Source organism: Xenopus tropicalis, chromosome 5, assembly GCF_000004195.4.
Source record: "Xenopus tropicalis strain Nigerian chromosome 5, UCB_Xtro_10.0, whole genome shotgun sequence".
NCBI classification, from domain to species: domain Eukaryota; kingdom Metazoa; phylum Chordata; class Amphibia; order Anura; family Pipidae; genus Xenopus; species Xenopus tropicalis.
Genome location: NC_030681.2, coordinates 163,761,993 through 163,777,341, shown reverse-complemented (window position 1 = coordinate 163,777,341; position 15,349 = coordinate 163,761,993). Strand labels below are relative to the sequence as shown.

The following is a 15,349-nucleotide window of genomic DNA, read 5'->3' as shown; positions in this document are numbered from 1 at the left end:
GGCAATAAAATATGGACTTACAGTGTTATTTATTCAGTCTGTGTTTCCCCCAGAGTGACGCAGCCGCCAGTTTGCAGCGAAATGGTCATTTTTAACAGTAATTTTCTGCAAGTATTGGCGTGTATGGCTAACATGGCGTGCGTTCATTTGCGCGACTATTTATATTTGGCTACAAGTGATGAAATGTTTTGCCAGGCATGGATTCGCAGCAAATTTTTGGACGTGCGTTGAATTTTTTTGCGGCGGATTTTTTCCTGTGTTTCGCAAAACAATCCGCCAATGGCAAAACGCATGAAAAAATTCGCCACGCAAAAATTCACCGCACATCCAAAAATTTATACAAGCGTCAAAAAATAATAGTCACGGGCAACAATTTTTTTGCCCGCACAACATTTTTGCCGTTTCGTGGATCTTTCGAAAGATTTGCTAATTTTTCACTAAAGAAACCAGAACACATTTGCTCATCACTAGTGGCTACTATTTATATACTACTATTTATATGCTACCATTTATATGCTACCATTTATATGCTACCATTTATATGCTACCATTTATATGCTACCATTTATATGCTACCATTTATATGCTACCATTTATATGCTACCATTTATATGCTACTATTTATATGCTACTATTTATATGTGGCTAATATTTATATACACCATTCATATGCGGCGACTATTCGCGGGCGTAATTTAGCACATGTACCAGCAAATACCGCATTGAAATAGCCTTTCGCGAGTTAAATAACGCATGCAATATCGCGCGTAAAAAAGCGCGAGTATGCTTATAGTGAATCGTGCGAAAAATCGGCAAAATTAAGCCGCGGTAAAAATTTTAGCGCACAATAAAAATAGCGCACGTTTTATCGCCCTTTAGTGAATCAGGCCCACTGTAGTTGTGCATGGATCTAATGCGGTGGCCTGGTTTATCACAGGTATTTAATCCTGGCCTCAGAGCTTGGGGCTTTTCTGCACAGTTGTGGCTTCTTGCTGGCTTATCACAATGACGTTACCGCAGGGTTTTGCCCAGGAACAGGAAACCCAGCACAGAGCAAGAGCTTGTGAGCAACAGTAAAAAGGGCAAATTCATTTTATTTTCCACCCACACTCCATTTCAGTTAAGTTGCAGTTCTTTTTGCTCTATGGGATTTTTCTCTTTCATGCTCTGGGTCATAGGAAATTGTATCTGCCTGTAGATCTTCAGACTTCGAGCTCTGTTTAATGCACTTTTACGGCTTTACTGGACTGTAGGACCACAGTGCAATGTGTCCTGGAAATGCGTTGTTTGGTTTATTTAAAGCCCCCCGGCCCATTGCAGATTGGGGAGACCAACCGTCTTCTGTCCTAAAACTAATAGGCCACTACTAACAGCTAGAGTTGCTGGGAGTTGTAGTGCAAAACAAAGCACTCCAGACGTCCAATGACCAAGCTAAGTCTTCTGATCTCTGCAAATTGGCTGGGATTTGGGGGCTGAGCAAGGTAATGCAGGAAATTATTACTGTGCAGAATGCTTGGGACCCTCTAGATACAGGATCTGAAGCAAATTAGTTGGGACCAAGTACGAGATTCTGTTTAAGAAGCTAATTATTTATGAATTATTTGCTTTAAATTGAGATGGCCAACCTGTAATGTTGCACAGATTATATACTATTATATACAAACAAGCCAGTATTTAATGTTTGTGAAAAAAAGACAATTTTCTCCATTTTTCTAAGTTGTTTTTCAACCACAAAAGACACCCCCTTCCTGTCATTCTCCTCGAACACATTCGTCATTGTTTCCTGTAAACCAAACCCACAAGAATTACAGAGTAAAACAACCTGAGATAATGGAGATGGTGGCAGAGAGACAATAGGCGTCTGAAGGTCAGGAGAGTGAGGATCTGGCTGCAGAAGAAGAACCTTGAGAGCCACATTGAGACCCTGAATAACAGAACTAGAACCCAAACCGATGACGATGCTATTGCTTTGCTACCTTTTTGTGGGACTCAAGATGGGAACTGCCAACAAAACAGGTCAGTAATGTCAATTCAGTCCTCCTGAACTAGGTGAGATCCCTGCTGCCTCCAGCCTTTGTGTCTTGTGGCTTTGATGGTCCTACAGCTCCAGCCATGAAATACAGTAGCACTAGTACTTCCGCAGTTCCCGATCTTTTTCCCAAAGCAGCTAAGTTCCGTTGACGTTCCTGCCCTCCATCCCCGCTTCTCTGTATTATATTGAGTTTATAATTGTGGATTTCCATCTCCATCTATCTGATTGTATTTCTATATCTCAGGGGCCATACAGTACAGGTATGGGACTATCTAGAAAGCTTTGAATTATAGGAAGGCCTTCTCCCGTAGACTCCATTTTAAACAAAAAATTCTGGTTTTTAAAAATTATATATTTTTTTCTTTCTATTATGTACATGACACAAACTAAGATAGAAATAACCCTTATTGGAAGCAAAACAATCCTGTTGGGTTTATTTAATGTTTACATTAATTTTTAGTAGACTCAAGGTATGAAGATCAAAATAATAGAAAGATTTCTTATCTGGGAAACCCCAGGTTCCGAGCATTTTGGATAAAAGGTCCCATACCTGTGCTACCTAGTTTTACCCTCTCCCCATATCACTACTTATATCTCCACATTGCACCAAATTCCACCCTCTATCCACCCCACTACCAATACATGTCTTATCTCAATGGCCATGGGGTGCTACCTGGTTCCACCCTCTATCCACCTCACTACCTATACATGTCTGTATCTCAATGGCCATGGGGTGCTACCTGGTTCCACCCTCTATCCACCCCACTACCTATACATGTCTGTATCTCAATGGCCATGGGGTGCTACCTGGTTCCACCCTCTATCCACCTCACTACCTATACATGTCTGTATTTCAATGGCCATGGGGTGCTACCTGGTTCCACCCTCTATCCACCTCACTACCTATACATGTCTGTATTTCAATGGCCATGGGGTGCTACCTGGTTCCACCCTCTATCCACCCCACTACCTATACATGTCTGTATCTCAATGGCCATGGGGTGCTACCTGGTTCCACCCTCTATCCACCTCACTACCTATACATGTCTGTATCTCAATGGCCATGGGGTGCTACCTGGTTCCACCCTCTATCCACCCCACTACCTATACATGTCTGTATCTCAATGGCCATGGGGTGCTACCTGGTTCCACCCTCTATCCACCTCACTACCTATACATGTCTGTATTTCAATGGCCATGGGGTGCTACCTGGTTCCACCCTCTATCCACCTCACTACCTATACATGTCTGTATTTCAATGGCCATGGGGTGCTACCTGGTTCCACCCTCTATCCACCTCACTACCTATACATGTCTGTATTTCAATGGCCATGGGGTGCTACCTGGTTCCACCCTCTATCCACCCCACTACCTATACATGTCTGTATCTCAATGGCCATGGGGTGCTACCTGGTTCCACCCTCTATCCACCTCACTACCTATACATGTCTGTATCTCAATGGCCATGGGGTGCTACCTGGTTCCACCCTCTATCCACCCCACTACCTATACATGTCTGTATCTCAATGGCCATGGGGTGCTACCTGGTTCCACCCTCTATCCACCTCACTACCTATACATGTCTGTATTTCAATGGCCATGGGGTGCTACCTGGTTCCACCCTCTATCCACCTCACTACCTATACATGTCTGTATTTCAATGGCCATGGGGTGCTACCTGGTTCCACCCTCTATCCACCCCACTACCTATACATGTCTGTATCTCAATGGCCATGGGGTGCTACCTGGTTCCACCCTCTATCCACCTCACTACCTATACATGTCTGTATCTCAATGGCCATAGGGTGCTACCTGGTTCCACCCTCTATCCACCTCACTACCTATACATGTCTGTATCTCAATGGCCATGGGGTGCTACCTGGTTCCACCCTCTATCCATCTCACTACCTATACATGTCTGTATCTCAATGGCCATGGGGTGCTACCTGGTTCCACCCTCTATCCACCCCACTACCTACACATGTCTGTATCTCAATGGCCATGGGGTGCTACCTGGTTCCACCCTCTATCCACCTCACTACCTATACATGTCTGTATCTCAATGACCATGGGGTGCTACCTGGTTCCACCCTCTATCCATCTCACTACCTATACATGTCTGTATCTCAATGGCCATGGGGTGCTACCTGGTTCCACCCTCTATCCACCCCACTACCTATACATGTCTGTATCTCAATGGCCATGGGGTGCTACCTGGTTCCACCCTCTATCCACCTCACTACCTATACATGTCTGTATCTCAATGGCCATGGGGTGCTACCTGGTTCCACCCTCTATCCACCCCACTACCTATACATGTCTGTATCTCAATGGCCATGGGGTGCTACCTGGTTCCACCCTCTATCCACCTCACTACCTATACATGTCTGTATCTCAATGGCCATGGGGTGCTACCTGGTTCCACCCTCTATCCACCCCACTACATATACATGTCTGTATCTCAATGGCCATGGGGTGCTACCTGGTTCCACCCTCTATCCACCTCACTACCTATACATGTCTGTATCTCAATGGCCATGGGGTGCTACCTTGTTCCACCCTCTATCCACCTCACTACCTATACATGTCTGTATCTCAATGGCCATGGGGTGCTACCTGGTTCCACCCTCTATCCATCTCACTACCTATACATGTCTGTATCTCAGTGGCCATGGGGTGCTACCTGGTTCAACCCTCTATCCACCCCACTACCTATACATGTCTGTATCTCAATAGCCATGGGGTGCTACCTGGTTCCACCCTATACATGTCTGTATCTCAGTGGCCATGGGGTGCTACCTGGTTCAACCCTCTATCCATCTCACTACCTATACATGTCTGTATCTGAATGGCCATGGAGTGCTACCTGGTTCCAACCTCTATCCATCTCACTACCTATACATGTCTGTATCTCAGTGGCCATGGGGTGCTACCTGGTTCCACCCTCTATCCATCTCACTACCTATACATGTCTGTATCTCAATGGCCATGGAGTTCTACCTGGTTCCAACCTCTATCCATCTCACTACCTATACATGTCTGTATCTCAGTGGCCATGGGGTGCTACCTGGTTCCACCCTATATCCATCTCACTACCTATACATGTCTGTATCTCAATGGCCATGGCGTGCTACCTGGTTCCACCCTCCATCCATCTCACTACCTATACATGTCTGTATCTCAATGGCCATGGGGTGCTACCTGGTTCCACCCTCTATCCATCTCACTACCTATACATGTCTGTATCTCAATGGCCATGGGGTGCTACCTGGTTCCACCCTCTATCCATCTCACTACCTATACATGTCTGTATCTCAATGGCCATGGGGTGCTACCTGGTTCCACCCTCTATCCATCTCACTACCTATACATGTCTGTATCTCAATGGCTATGGGGTGCTACCTGGTTCCACCCTCTATCCATCTCACTACCTATACATGTCTGTATCTCAATGGCTATGGGGTGCTACCTGGTTCCACCCTCTCTCCATCTCACTATTTACATGCCTGTATCTCAGGGGCTTGTAGTGCTAACCAGTTCTATCTTCTCTTTGTCTCACTGCTGAACATTTCTTATCTCTGTTAGCCGGGGGGCATGTCGTTCTACCTAACTTCTACCCTCTCTCCATTGCACTACTGTTCATATACCTCTATATCTTACCTAGTTTCAATTTCACTTCATATCACTACCAATTTCTCTATATAAAACCCACTTTAACCCTCTCTCTTGTTTATAATATAGTTATAGTTAGATTAATTAACAGATTACTAATAGATGACTAATAGTAGAAATCCATATGGAAATGACATAAAAATATTGCATTTAAACATGTATAGGCAATTTCAATACATAGAGGCCTACATTACCCTGGGTGGGCCCTGTATGGGCAGTTTCCTATCAATGGTGTGGTTAGACACGTGTAAACGTGCAGTGGCCCCCAAGAGTGTTTTTTGTGGGTTTGGTTCAACTGGACCTCCCTTCTCTTTTACAGAGCTGTTTTTAATGGTTTTCCAAGGACATTGGACCAACACTTATGGATTTACTATTTGGACTGTATGCTTTATTCACTGCACTTGTTTTTGATCATCTTATATATTATTGTTTTACCAAATCTATGCACATTGTGGCATTATCTATGCTTAATCGCTGCCCTATCACTTTAATGTTAATATATAATGAAGCATTGCTTTGCTTAACTGTAGCGCTTTTTTCACAAGGTATATTATATACTGACCCCTCACTTATGTTTAACTATTGTACTATCACTTTAAGGAGTGAGCTTGGTGGGTCATAGGTCAATTTGGCTTTAAATGAGACACAGGGTTCTGGTCTTTGTACACTTGATAAAGGGAATTGACCCGAAACATGTCCCGTTACCCCCCCACAATAAATGGTTTGCAGCAAACCTGCTGAAGCTTTTTTTCCTATTTTTTGGATTTCTACAATTGTATTGGGTGCAGCACAGAGCGGCAACTGGGAGCTAAAGCCTTTGTTTCGCAAGTATTTTATACAAAGTTCACCAACAATTTTTTATTTTTTTTATTTTTATAGATCCCTAAAAGATTACTAACAGATTACCAACTTTACTAATATATTACTAACAGATTACTAATAGATCACTAACATTACTAATAGATCGCTAACAGATTACTAATAGATTACTAATTGATTACTAACAGATTACTAACTTTACTAATATATTACTAACAGATTGCTAATAGATCACTAACAGATTACTAAAAGATTACTTTTTCTAAATGACAAATGTAATTTATTACCTAAAACTGATTGCAGGTAAGGATCATATTTAGAAATATTCAAGCGTTCCCCCTCCCCCACCCCTTTTTTCCTTCTGGATCCCCTCCCATTTCATGTTAAAAGAAAAATAAAGAACTTAAAGAAATATTCAAGCATCTATCCAAGCAAGAGCCCTCTCTCTATACCAGGGATAAGAATGTACAAAATATTGGGTCCCATGCTGCCCCCTGATGCCCTCTGTTGGTGCCCCCTGATGCCCTCTGTTGGTGCCCCCTGATGCCCTCTTTTTGATGCTCCCTGATGCCCTCTGTTGGTGCCCCCTGATGCCCTCTGTTTGATGCCCCCTGATGCCCTCTGTTTGATGCCCCTGATTCCCTCTGGTGCCCCTGATGCCCTCTGTTTGGTGCCCCCTGATGCCCTCTGTTTGATGCCCCTGATTCCCTCTGGTGCCCCTGATGCCCTCTGTTTGGTGCCCCCTGATGCCCTCTGTTTGATGCCCCTGATTCCCTCTGGTGCCCCTGATGCCCTCTGTTTGGTGCCCCCTGATGCCCTCTGTTTGGTGCCCCCTGATGCCCTCTGTTTGATGCCCCCTGATGCCCTCTAGTGCCCCCTGATGCCCTCTGTTTGGTGCACCTGATGCCCTCTGTTTGGTGCCCCCTGATGCCCTCTGTTTGGTGCCCCCTGATGCCCTCTGTTTGGTGCTCCCTGATGCCCTCTGTTTGGTGCTCCCTGATGCCCTCTGTTTGGTGCCCCATGATGCCCTCTGTTTGATGCCCCCTGATGCCCTCTGTTTGGTGCCCCATGATGCCCTCTGTTAGGTGCCCCATGATGCCCTCTGTTTGATGCCCCCTGATGCCCTCTGTTTGATCTGCCAGCAGCCGCAGACGGAGGGCCACCAGACGGTGGTGTGACTGGGCCATAGGTCCTGCATTGCTGGGGGCTCATTTGTAGCCTCTGTTGGGTTTGGCCCTAACGTTAATGTTTTCCCCATACCCTCTTGCAGGATCTGTGTTACTTTTTTTCTGACAATGTTCTTTTATCTTATAGACCCTGTCTCTGTTCGTTTGGGCGCAAAGAATCGTCCTTGTGAAGGGACCGTGGAGATAAAGACCCAGAGTGAGTGGCTGCCTCTGTGTAAAGACTCCCTGGATGTGGCGCTTTCTGTGCCCATCTGCAACGCACTGCATTGTGGGAAACCAAAGGATCCAAACCCTTCCTATACTGAGGCCTTCACAAACTCTTCTGCGCATGTCGCAATACACTGTTCCACAGCCAACGAGTCACTGAGCCAATGCGCATTGTCCTATTTGCCCCCAGGGAACTGCTCGGGTCCAGCAATGATCAGCTGCCAAGGTAACAGCTCCTCCTCTGAGCAGTCTCTGAGCTCTTGTGCTCTGAAATATCTATGTGGCCCTGGTCACTAGTCCAACTATATTGGCTTCAGAGCCTAAAATGTATTATTGGCATTAAGTATGGTCAGTAAGTGGTCAATATTTCCCTCTGATACAGTGCGAGGCTGCTCTTAGCCCAAACTCACAGCCCAACTCATAGTCCAACCCATAGTCCAATCCATAGCCCAACCCATAGTCCAATCCATAGCCCAACCCATAGTCCAATCCATAGCCCAACTCATAGTCCAACCTATGACCCAAACTCACAGCCCAACTCATAGCCCAAACTCATAGCCCAAACTCACAGCCCAACTCATAGCCCAAACTCACAGCCCAACCTATAGCCCAAACTCACAGCCCAACCTATAGCCCAACCTATAGCCCAAACTCACAGCCCAACCCATAGCCCAAACTCACAGCCCAACCCAAAGCCCAGGCTCACAGCCCAACCCCTTATATCCTCTGAGACCTGGAGAGACCAAACCCCAGACTGGCCCATCAGGCTGACAAAGGGTTCAACTTTCATTCAAAATGACAAATACCTCAATAGATGTCCTACATGTCATTTTCCTTCCCCTAACTCTTTTCATTTGTTTTGGGAATGGCCAATAACCAAGACATTTTGGATAGAGATAAACCTTCACTCACAACTCTCTTTATCTCCACATTTTCCTTTCCTGAATATCAATAATAATATCCGGTTTGGAATTCTTCTCATATTAGGGTGAATATTGACTTTAGCCGCCGCTAGAATAACTATGTTAAAGAGAATGGATCGACCCCTCCTCTCCCTTTTCTATTGGAGTTTCAGAGGAACTAACTAATCTTTGTACAAATGAAGCCATTCGTTACAGATACGATCTTCTGAAAACCGTTTAAAATTTACATCAAAATGGAGAAGATACAGAATATTGAAGACTTGGAGAATGAGGAGCGAGACAATCCATGGATCCCTGTTGTACTACATCTATATTAACCCCATTACTGTATATTTAATGTTACTCTCTATATTACTACAATGACTACAATTAGTTTTATGTTTATAATCGTTAATCTGCTTGTTTTCACTACTTACCTTTTCTTTGCTCTTTTCTTCTTCACCTGCATGTTCTTCTTAAATACTAATAAAAAGAAAGAAAGAAAACAGAATAAAATATATCAATAGGGGATGGGTCCCTACAATAATAACAGTTTATAATACCAGACTAGGGCCATCATTGGTTGTTTGTTAAGATCCATATGGTGCTTTTCCACTAAGAATCTCCCAGGGTGAGCTTTCCAGTAGTCACGTCATGGTGCTCCCATTGCCTCCCATAGCAAGGTGGGCTTCCATATAATCTAGGTGTGTAACAATTGTACTTTTGCCGGCCATAAAGCTGTATTTCCCAGTGTATATACCATACTGTCTCTGATTCCACAGAACTATCTGTAAAGCTTGTTGGAGGGGGAAGTCCCTGTGCCGGACGCGTTGAGCTTCTGCTGGATGAGGTTTGGGGTTCCATTTGTGATGATGGATGGGATGCCCTTGATGCCCAGGTGACTTGTCGGCAGCTGGGTTGTGGTTTGCCTTTAAAAGCTCTTGGAGGGTCCCATTTTGGGTCGGGGCCGTTAAAGATTCACAGAGAAGAGGTGAACTGCAGCGGCGCTGAGCGTTATTTGTGGGAATGTCCAGCGAAGGCCAATCATGACTGCTCAGCCCGGGAGCACGCCGGGGTTATCTGCTCTGGTGAGACATTTCTCTTTTATACAGACTCAATTCATGTTTAGGGTAAGAGATTTGTACGATGGCAAGGAGCAGTGCAAAATGCCAAAATGGACTCCAAATTAGGTGCAAGTAGTGTCCATAATCATGAAGGCCCCTTGGAATGAACCCCTTGGGGTGTTGTTCTGGCCCCTTGGAATGAACCCCTTGGGGTGTTGTTCTGGCCCCTTGGAATGAACCCCTTGGGGTGTTGTTCTGGCCCCTTGGAATGAACCCCTTGGGGTGTTGTTCTGGCCCCTTGGAATGAACCCCTTGGGGTGTTGTTCTGGCCCCTTGGAATGAACCCCTTGGGGTGTTGTTCTGGCCCCATGGAATGAACCCCTTGGGGTGTTGTTCTGGCCCCTTGGAATGAACCCCTTGGGGTGTTGTTCTGGCCCCTTGGAATGAACCCCTTGGGGTGTTGTTCTGGCCCCTTGGAATGAACCCCTTGGGGTGTTGTTCTGGCCCCTTGGAATGAACCCCTTGGGGTGTTGTTCTGGCCCCTTGGAATGAACCCCTTGGGGTGTTGTTCTGGCCCCTTGGAATGAACCCCTTGGGGTGTTGTTCTGGCCCCTTGGAATGAACCCCTGCCTTGAGGTTACATCACCTTTGCATTTTACCCCTAAACACAAAACTGACCTTCGCTCAATGAGTTACATGGGAATGCCCGGGCCTTGGCGCTGGTTGCACCAACCCTACAGAATCCAGACCCAATAACTTGGGCACAGACTGCCTGTGACAATGCTGGAATTCTGTGTGACTTTTGCAGTCCGAACAGAACCTTCCCATGCTGTGTCCTGTATCTCTGCCTCTACAGGGCACCGGGCTGTGCGCCTCAATGGGGGGTCCGACGGCTGCTCGGGGCGGCTTGAGGTGTATCTCCATGGCGTTTGGGGGACGGTCTGCAACAGTCACTGGGATGATGAAGACTCTGAGATGCTCTGCAGATATCTCGAATGTGGGTCCTTTCTGAAGAAATCCATTTCTAATCACTCGCTCAGCACATATATGGCTTTTATCTGCCCCCCGCGGGTCAGTTCCCCCTGGGACTGCCGAATCCACGTCAAGAACCGTAATATCTGTGGGTATGAAGGAGCATTGGGGCTGTTGTGCAATGGTAAGTAACGTTCTCACCCCCCTCCCTATAGCACCCCCTACAGTTACACCCCCCCCTCACAATACTATTACCTCTCCTTCCTATAGCTCCCCCTACTGTTACACACCCCCCTCACAATACTATTACCTCTCCTTCCTATAGCTCCCCCTACTGTTACACACCCCCCTCACAATACTATTACCTCTGCTTCCTATAGCTCCCCCTACTGTTACACACCCCCCTCACAATACTATTACCTCTCCTTCCTATAGCTCCCCCTACTGTTACGCACCCCCCTCACAATACTATTACCTCTCCTTCCTATAGCTCCCCTACTGTTACACACCCCCCTCACAATACTATTACCTCTCCTTCCTATAGCTCCCCCTACTGTTACGCACCCCCCTCACAATACTATTACCTCTCCTTCCTATAGCTCCCCCTACTGTTACACACCCCCCTCACAATACTATTACCTCTCCTTCCTATAGCTCCCCCTACTGTTACACACCCCCCTCACAATCCTATTACCTCTCCATACACCTTCCTATAGCTCCCCCTAGTGTTACACATCCACCCTCCACAATACTATTACCTCTCCTTCCTATAGCTCCCCCTACTGTTACACCCCCCCTCACAATACTATTACCTCTCCTTCCTATAGCCCCCCCTACTGTTACACACCCCCCTCACAATGCTGTTACCTCTCCATACACCTTCCTATAGCTCCCCCTACTGTTACAACCCCCCCTCAAAATACTATTACCTCTCCTTCCTATAGCTCCCCCTACTGTTACACCCCCCCTCACAATACTGTTACCTCTCCTTCCTATAGCTCCCCCTACTGTTACACCCCCCTCACAATACTATTACCTCTCCTTCCTATAGCTCCCCTACTGTTACACACCCCCCTCACAATACTATTACCTCTCCTTCCTATAGCTCCCCCTACTGTTACACACCCCCCTCACAATCCTATTACCTCTCCATACACCTTCCTATAGCTCCCCCTAGTGTTACACATCCACCCTCACAATACTATTACCTCTCCTTCCTATAGCTCCCCCTACTGTTACACCCCCCCCTCACAATACTATTACCTCTCCTTCCTATAGCCCCCCCTACTGTTACACACCCCCCTCACAATACTGTTACCTCTCCATACACCTTCCTATAGCTCCCCCTACTGTTACACCCCCCCCCTCACAATACTATTACCTCTCCTTCCTATAGCCCCCCCTACTGTTACACACCCCCCTCACAATACTGTTACCTCTCCATACACATTCCTATAGCTCCCCCTACTGTTACACCCCCCTCACAATACTGTTACCTCTCCTTCCTATAGCTCCCCTACTGTTACACACCCCCCTCACAATACTATTACCTCTCCTTCCTATAGCTCCCCCTACTGTTACACACCCCCCTCACAATCCTATTACCCTCTCCATACACCTTCCTATAGCTCCCCCTAGTGTTACACACCCCCCTCACAATCCTATTACCTCTCCATACACCTTCCTATAGCTCCCCCTACTGTTACACACCCCCTCACAATACTGTTACCTCTCCTTCCTATAGCTCCCCCTACTGTTACACCCCCCCTCACAATACTATTACCTCTCCTTCCTATAGCTCCCCCTTCTGTTACACCCCCCCTCACAATACTATTACCTCTCCTTCCTATAGCTCCCCCTACTGTTACACCCCCCCTCACAATACTATTACCTCTCCTTCCTATAGCTCCCCCTACTGTTACAACCCCCCCTCACAATACTATTACCTCTCCTTGCTATAGCTCCCCCTACTGTTACACCCCCCCTCACAATACTATTACCTCTCCTTCCTATAGCTCCCCCTACTGTTACACCCCCCTCACAATACTATTACCTCTCCTTCCTATAGCTCCCCCTACTGTTACACCCCCCTCACAATACTATTACCTCTCCTTCCTATAGCTCCCCCTACTGTTACACCCCCTCACAATACTATTACCTCTCCTTCCTATAGCTCCCCCTACTGTTACACCCCCCTCACAATACTATTACCTCTCCTTCCTATAGCTCCCCCTACTGTTACACCCCCCCTCACAATACTATTACCTCTCCTTCCTATAGCTCCCCCTACTGTTACACCCCCCCTCACAATACTATTACCTCTCCTTCCTATAGCTCCCCCTACTGTTACACCCCCCTCACAATACTATTACCTCTCCTTCCTATAGCTCCCCTACTGTTACACCCCCCCTCACAATACTATTACCTCTCCTTCCTATAGCTCCCCCTACTGTTACACACCCCTCACAATACTATTACCTCTCCTTCCTATAGCCCCCCCTACTGTTACACACCCCCCTCACAATACTATTACCTCTCCTTCCTATAGCTCCCCCTACTGTTACACACCCCCCTCACAATACTATTACCTCTCCTTCCTATAGCTCCCCCTACTGTTACACACCCCTCACAATACTATTACCTCTCCTTCCTATAGCTCCCCCTTCTGTTACACACCCCTCACAATACTATTACCTCTCCTTCCTATAGCTCCCCCTACTGTTACACACCCCCCTCACAATACTATTACCTCTCCTTCCTATAGCTCCCCCTTCTGTTACACACCCCTCACAATACTATTACCTCTCCTTCCTATAGCTCCCCCTACTGTTACACACCCCTCACAATACTATTACCTCTCCTTCCCTATAGGCTCCCCCTTCTGTTACACACCCCTCACAATACTATTACCTCTCCTTCCTATAGCTCCCCCTTCTGTTACACACCCCTCACAATACTATTACCTCTCCTCCTATAGCTCCCCCTACTGTTTACACACCCCTCACAATACTATTACCTCTCCTTCCTATAGCTCCCCCTACTGTTACACCCCCCCTCACAATACTATTACCTCTCCTTCCTATAGCTCCCCCTACTGTTACACACCCCTCACAATACTATTACCTCTCCTTCCTATAGCTCCCCCTACTGTTACACACCCCTCACAATACTATTACCTCTCCTTCCTATAGCTCCCCCTACTGTTACACACCCCCCTCACAATACTATTACCCTCTCCTTCCTATAGCTCCCCCTACTGTTACACACCCCTCACAATACTATTACCTCTCCTTCCTATAGCTCCCCCTACTGTTACACCCCCCCTCACAATACTATTACCTCTCCTTCCTATAGCTCCCCCTACTGTTACACACCCCCCTCACAATACTATTACCTCTCCTTCCTATAGCTCCCCCTACTGTTACACACCCCCCTCACAATACTGTTACCTTCCTTCCTATAGCTCCCCTACTGTTACACACCCCCCTCACAATACTATTACCTCTCCTTCCTATAGCTCCCCCTACTGTTACACACCCCCCTCACAATACTATTACCTCTCCTTCCTATAGCTCCCCCTACTGTTACACACCCTCACAATACTATTACCTCTCCTTCCTATAGCTCCCCCTACTGTTACACACCCCTCACAATACTATTACCTCTCCTTCCTATAGCTCCCCCTACTGTTACACACCCCTCACAATACTATTACCTCTCCTTCCTATAGCTCCCCCTACTGTTACACACCCCTCACAATACTATTACCTCTCCTTCCTATAGCTCCCCCTACTGTTACACACCCCTCACAATACTATTACCTCTCCTTCCTATAGCTCCCCCTACTGTTACACCCCCTCACAATACTATTACCTCTCCTTCCTATAGCTCCCCCTACTGTTACACCCCTCACATACTATTACCTCCTTCCTATGCTCCCCCTACTGTTACCCCCTCAATACTATTACCTCTCCTTCCTATAGCTCCCCCTACTGTTACACACCCCCCTCACAATACTATTACCTCTCCTTCCTATAGCTCCCCCCTACTGTTACACCCCCCCCTCACAATACTATTACCTCTCCTTCCTATAGCCCCCCCTACTGTTACACCCCCCCTCACAATACTATTACCTCTCCTTCCTATAGCCCCCCCTACTGTTACACCCCCCCCTCACAATACTATTACCTCTCCTTCCTATAGCTCCCCTACTGTTACACCCCCCCTCACAATACTATTACCTCTCCTTCCTATAGCTCCCCCTACTGTTACACCCCCCTCACAATACTATTACCTCTCCTTCCTATAGCTCCCCCTACTGTTACACCCCCTCACAATACTATTACCTCTCCTTCCTATAGCCCCCCTACTGTTACACCCCCCCTCACAATACTATTACCTCTCCTTCCTATAGCTCCCCCTACTGTTACACCCCCCCCTCACAATACTATACCTCTCCTTCCTATAGCTCCCCTACTGTTACACCCCCCCTCA

General features: G+C 46.7%; 1 protein-coding gene across 2 annotated transcripts in view; it reads left to right on the top strand.

Annotated features, from left to right (window-relative positions):
• The first annotated feature begins 1,815 nt into the window (after window positions 1–1,815).
• LOC100497305 (T-cell differentiation antigen CD6) overlaps window positions 1,816–15,349 on the top strand; it is a 57,282-nt gene continuing 43,748 nt past the window's right edge. For both annotated transcript variants that reach the window (XM_031901986.1, XM_031901985.1), the window contains exons 1-4: window positions 1,816–2,016; window positions 7,838–8,143; window positions 9,602–9,907; window positions 10,740–11,039. In XM_031901986.1, the coding sequence (XP_031757846.1) occupies window positions 1,953–2,016; window positions 7,838–8,143; window positions 9,602–9,907; window positions 10,740–11,039 (976 nt within the window). In that variant the 5' untranslated portion in view covers window positions 1,816–1,952. The remainder of the gene's footprint in view (window positions 2,017–7,837; window positions 8,144–9,601; window positions 9,908–10,739; window positions 11,040–15,349) is intronic.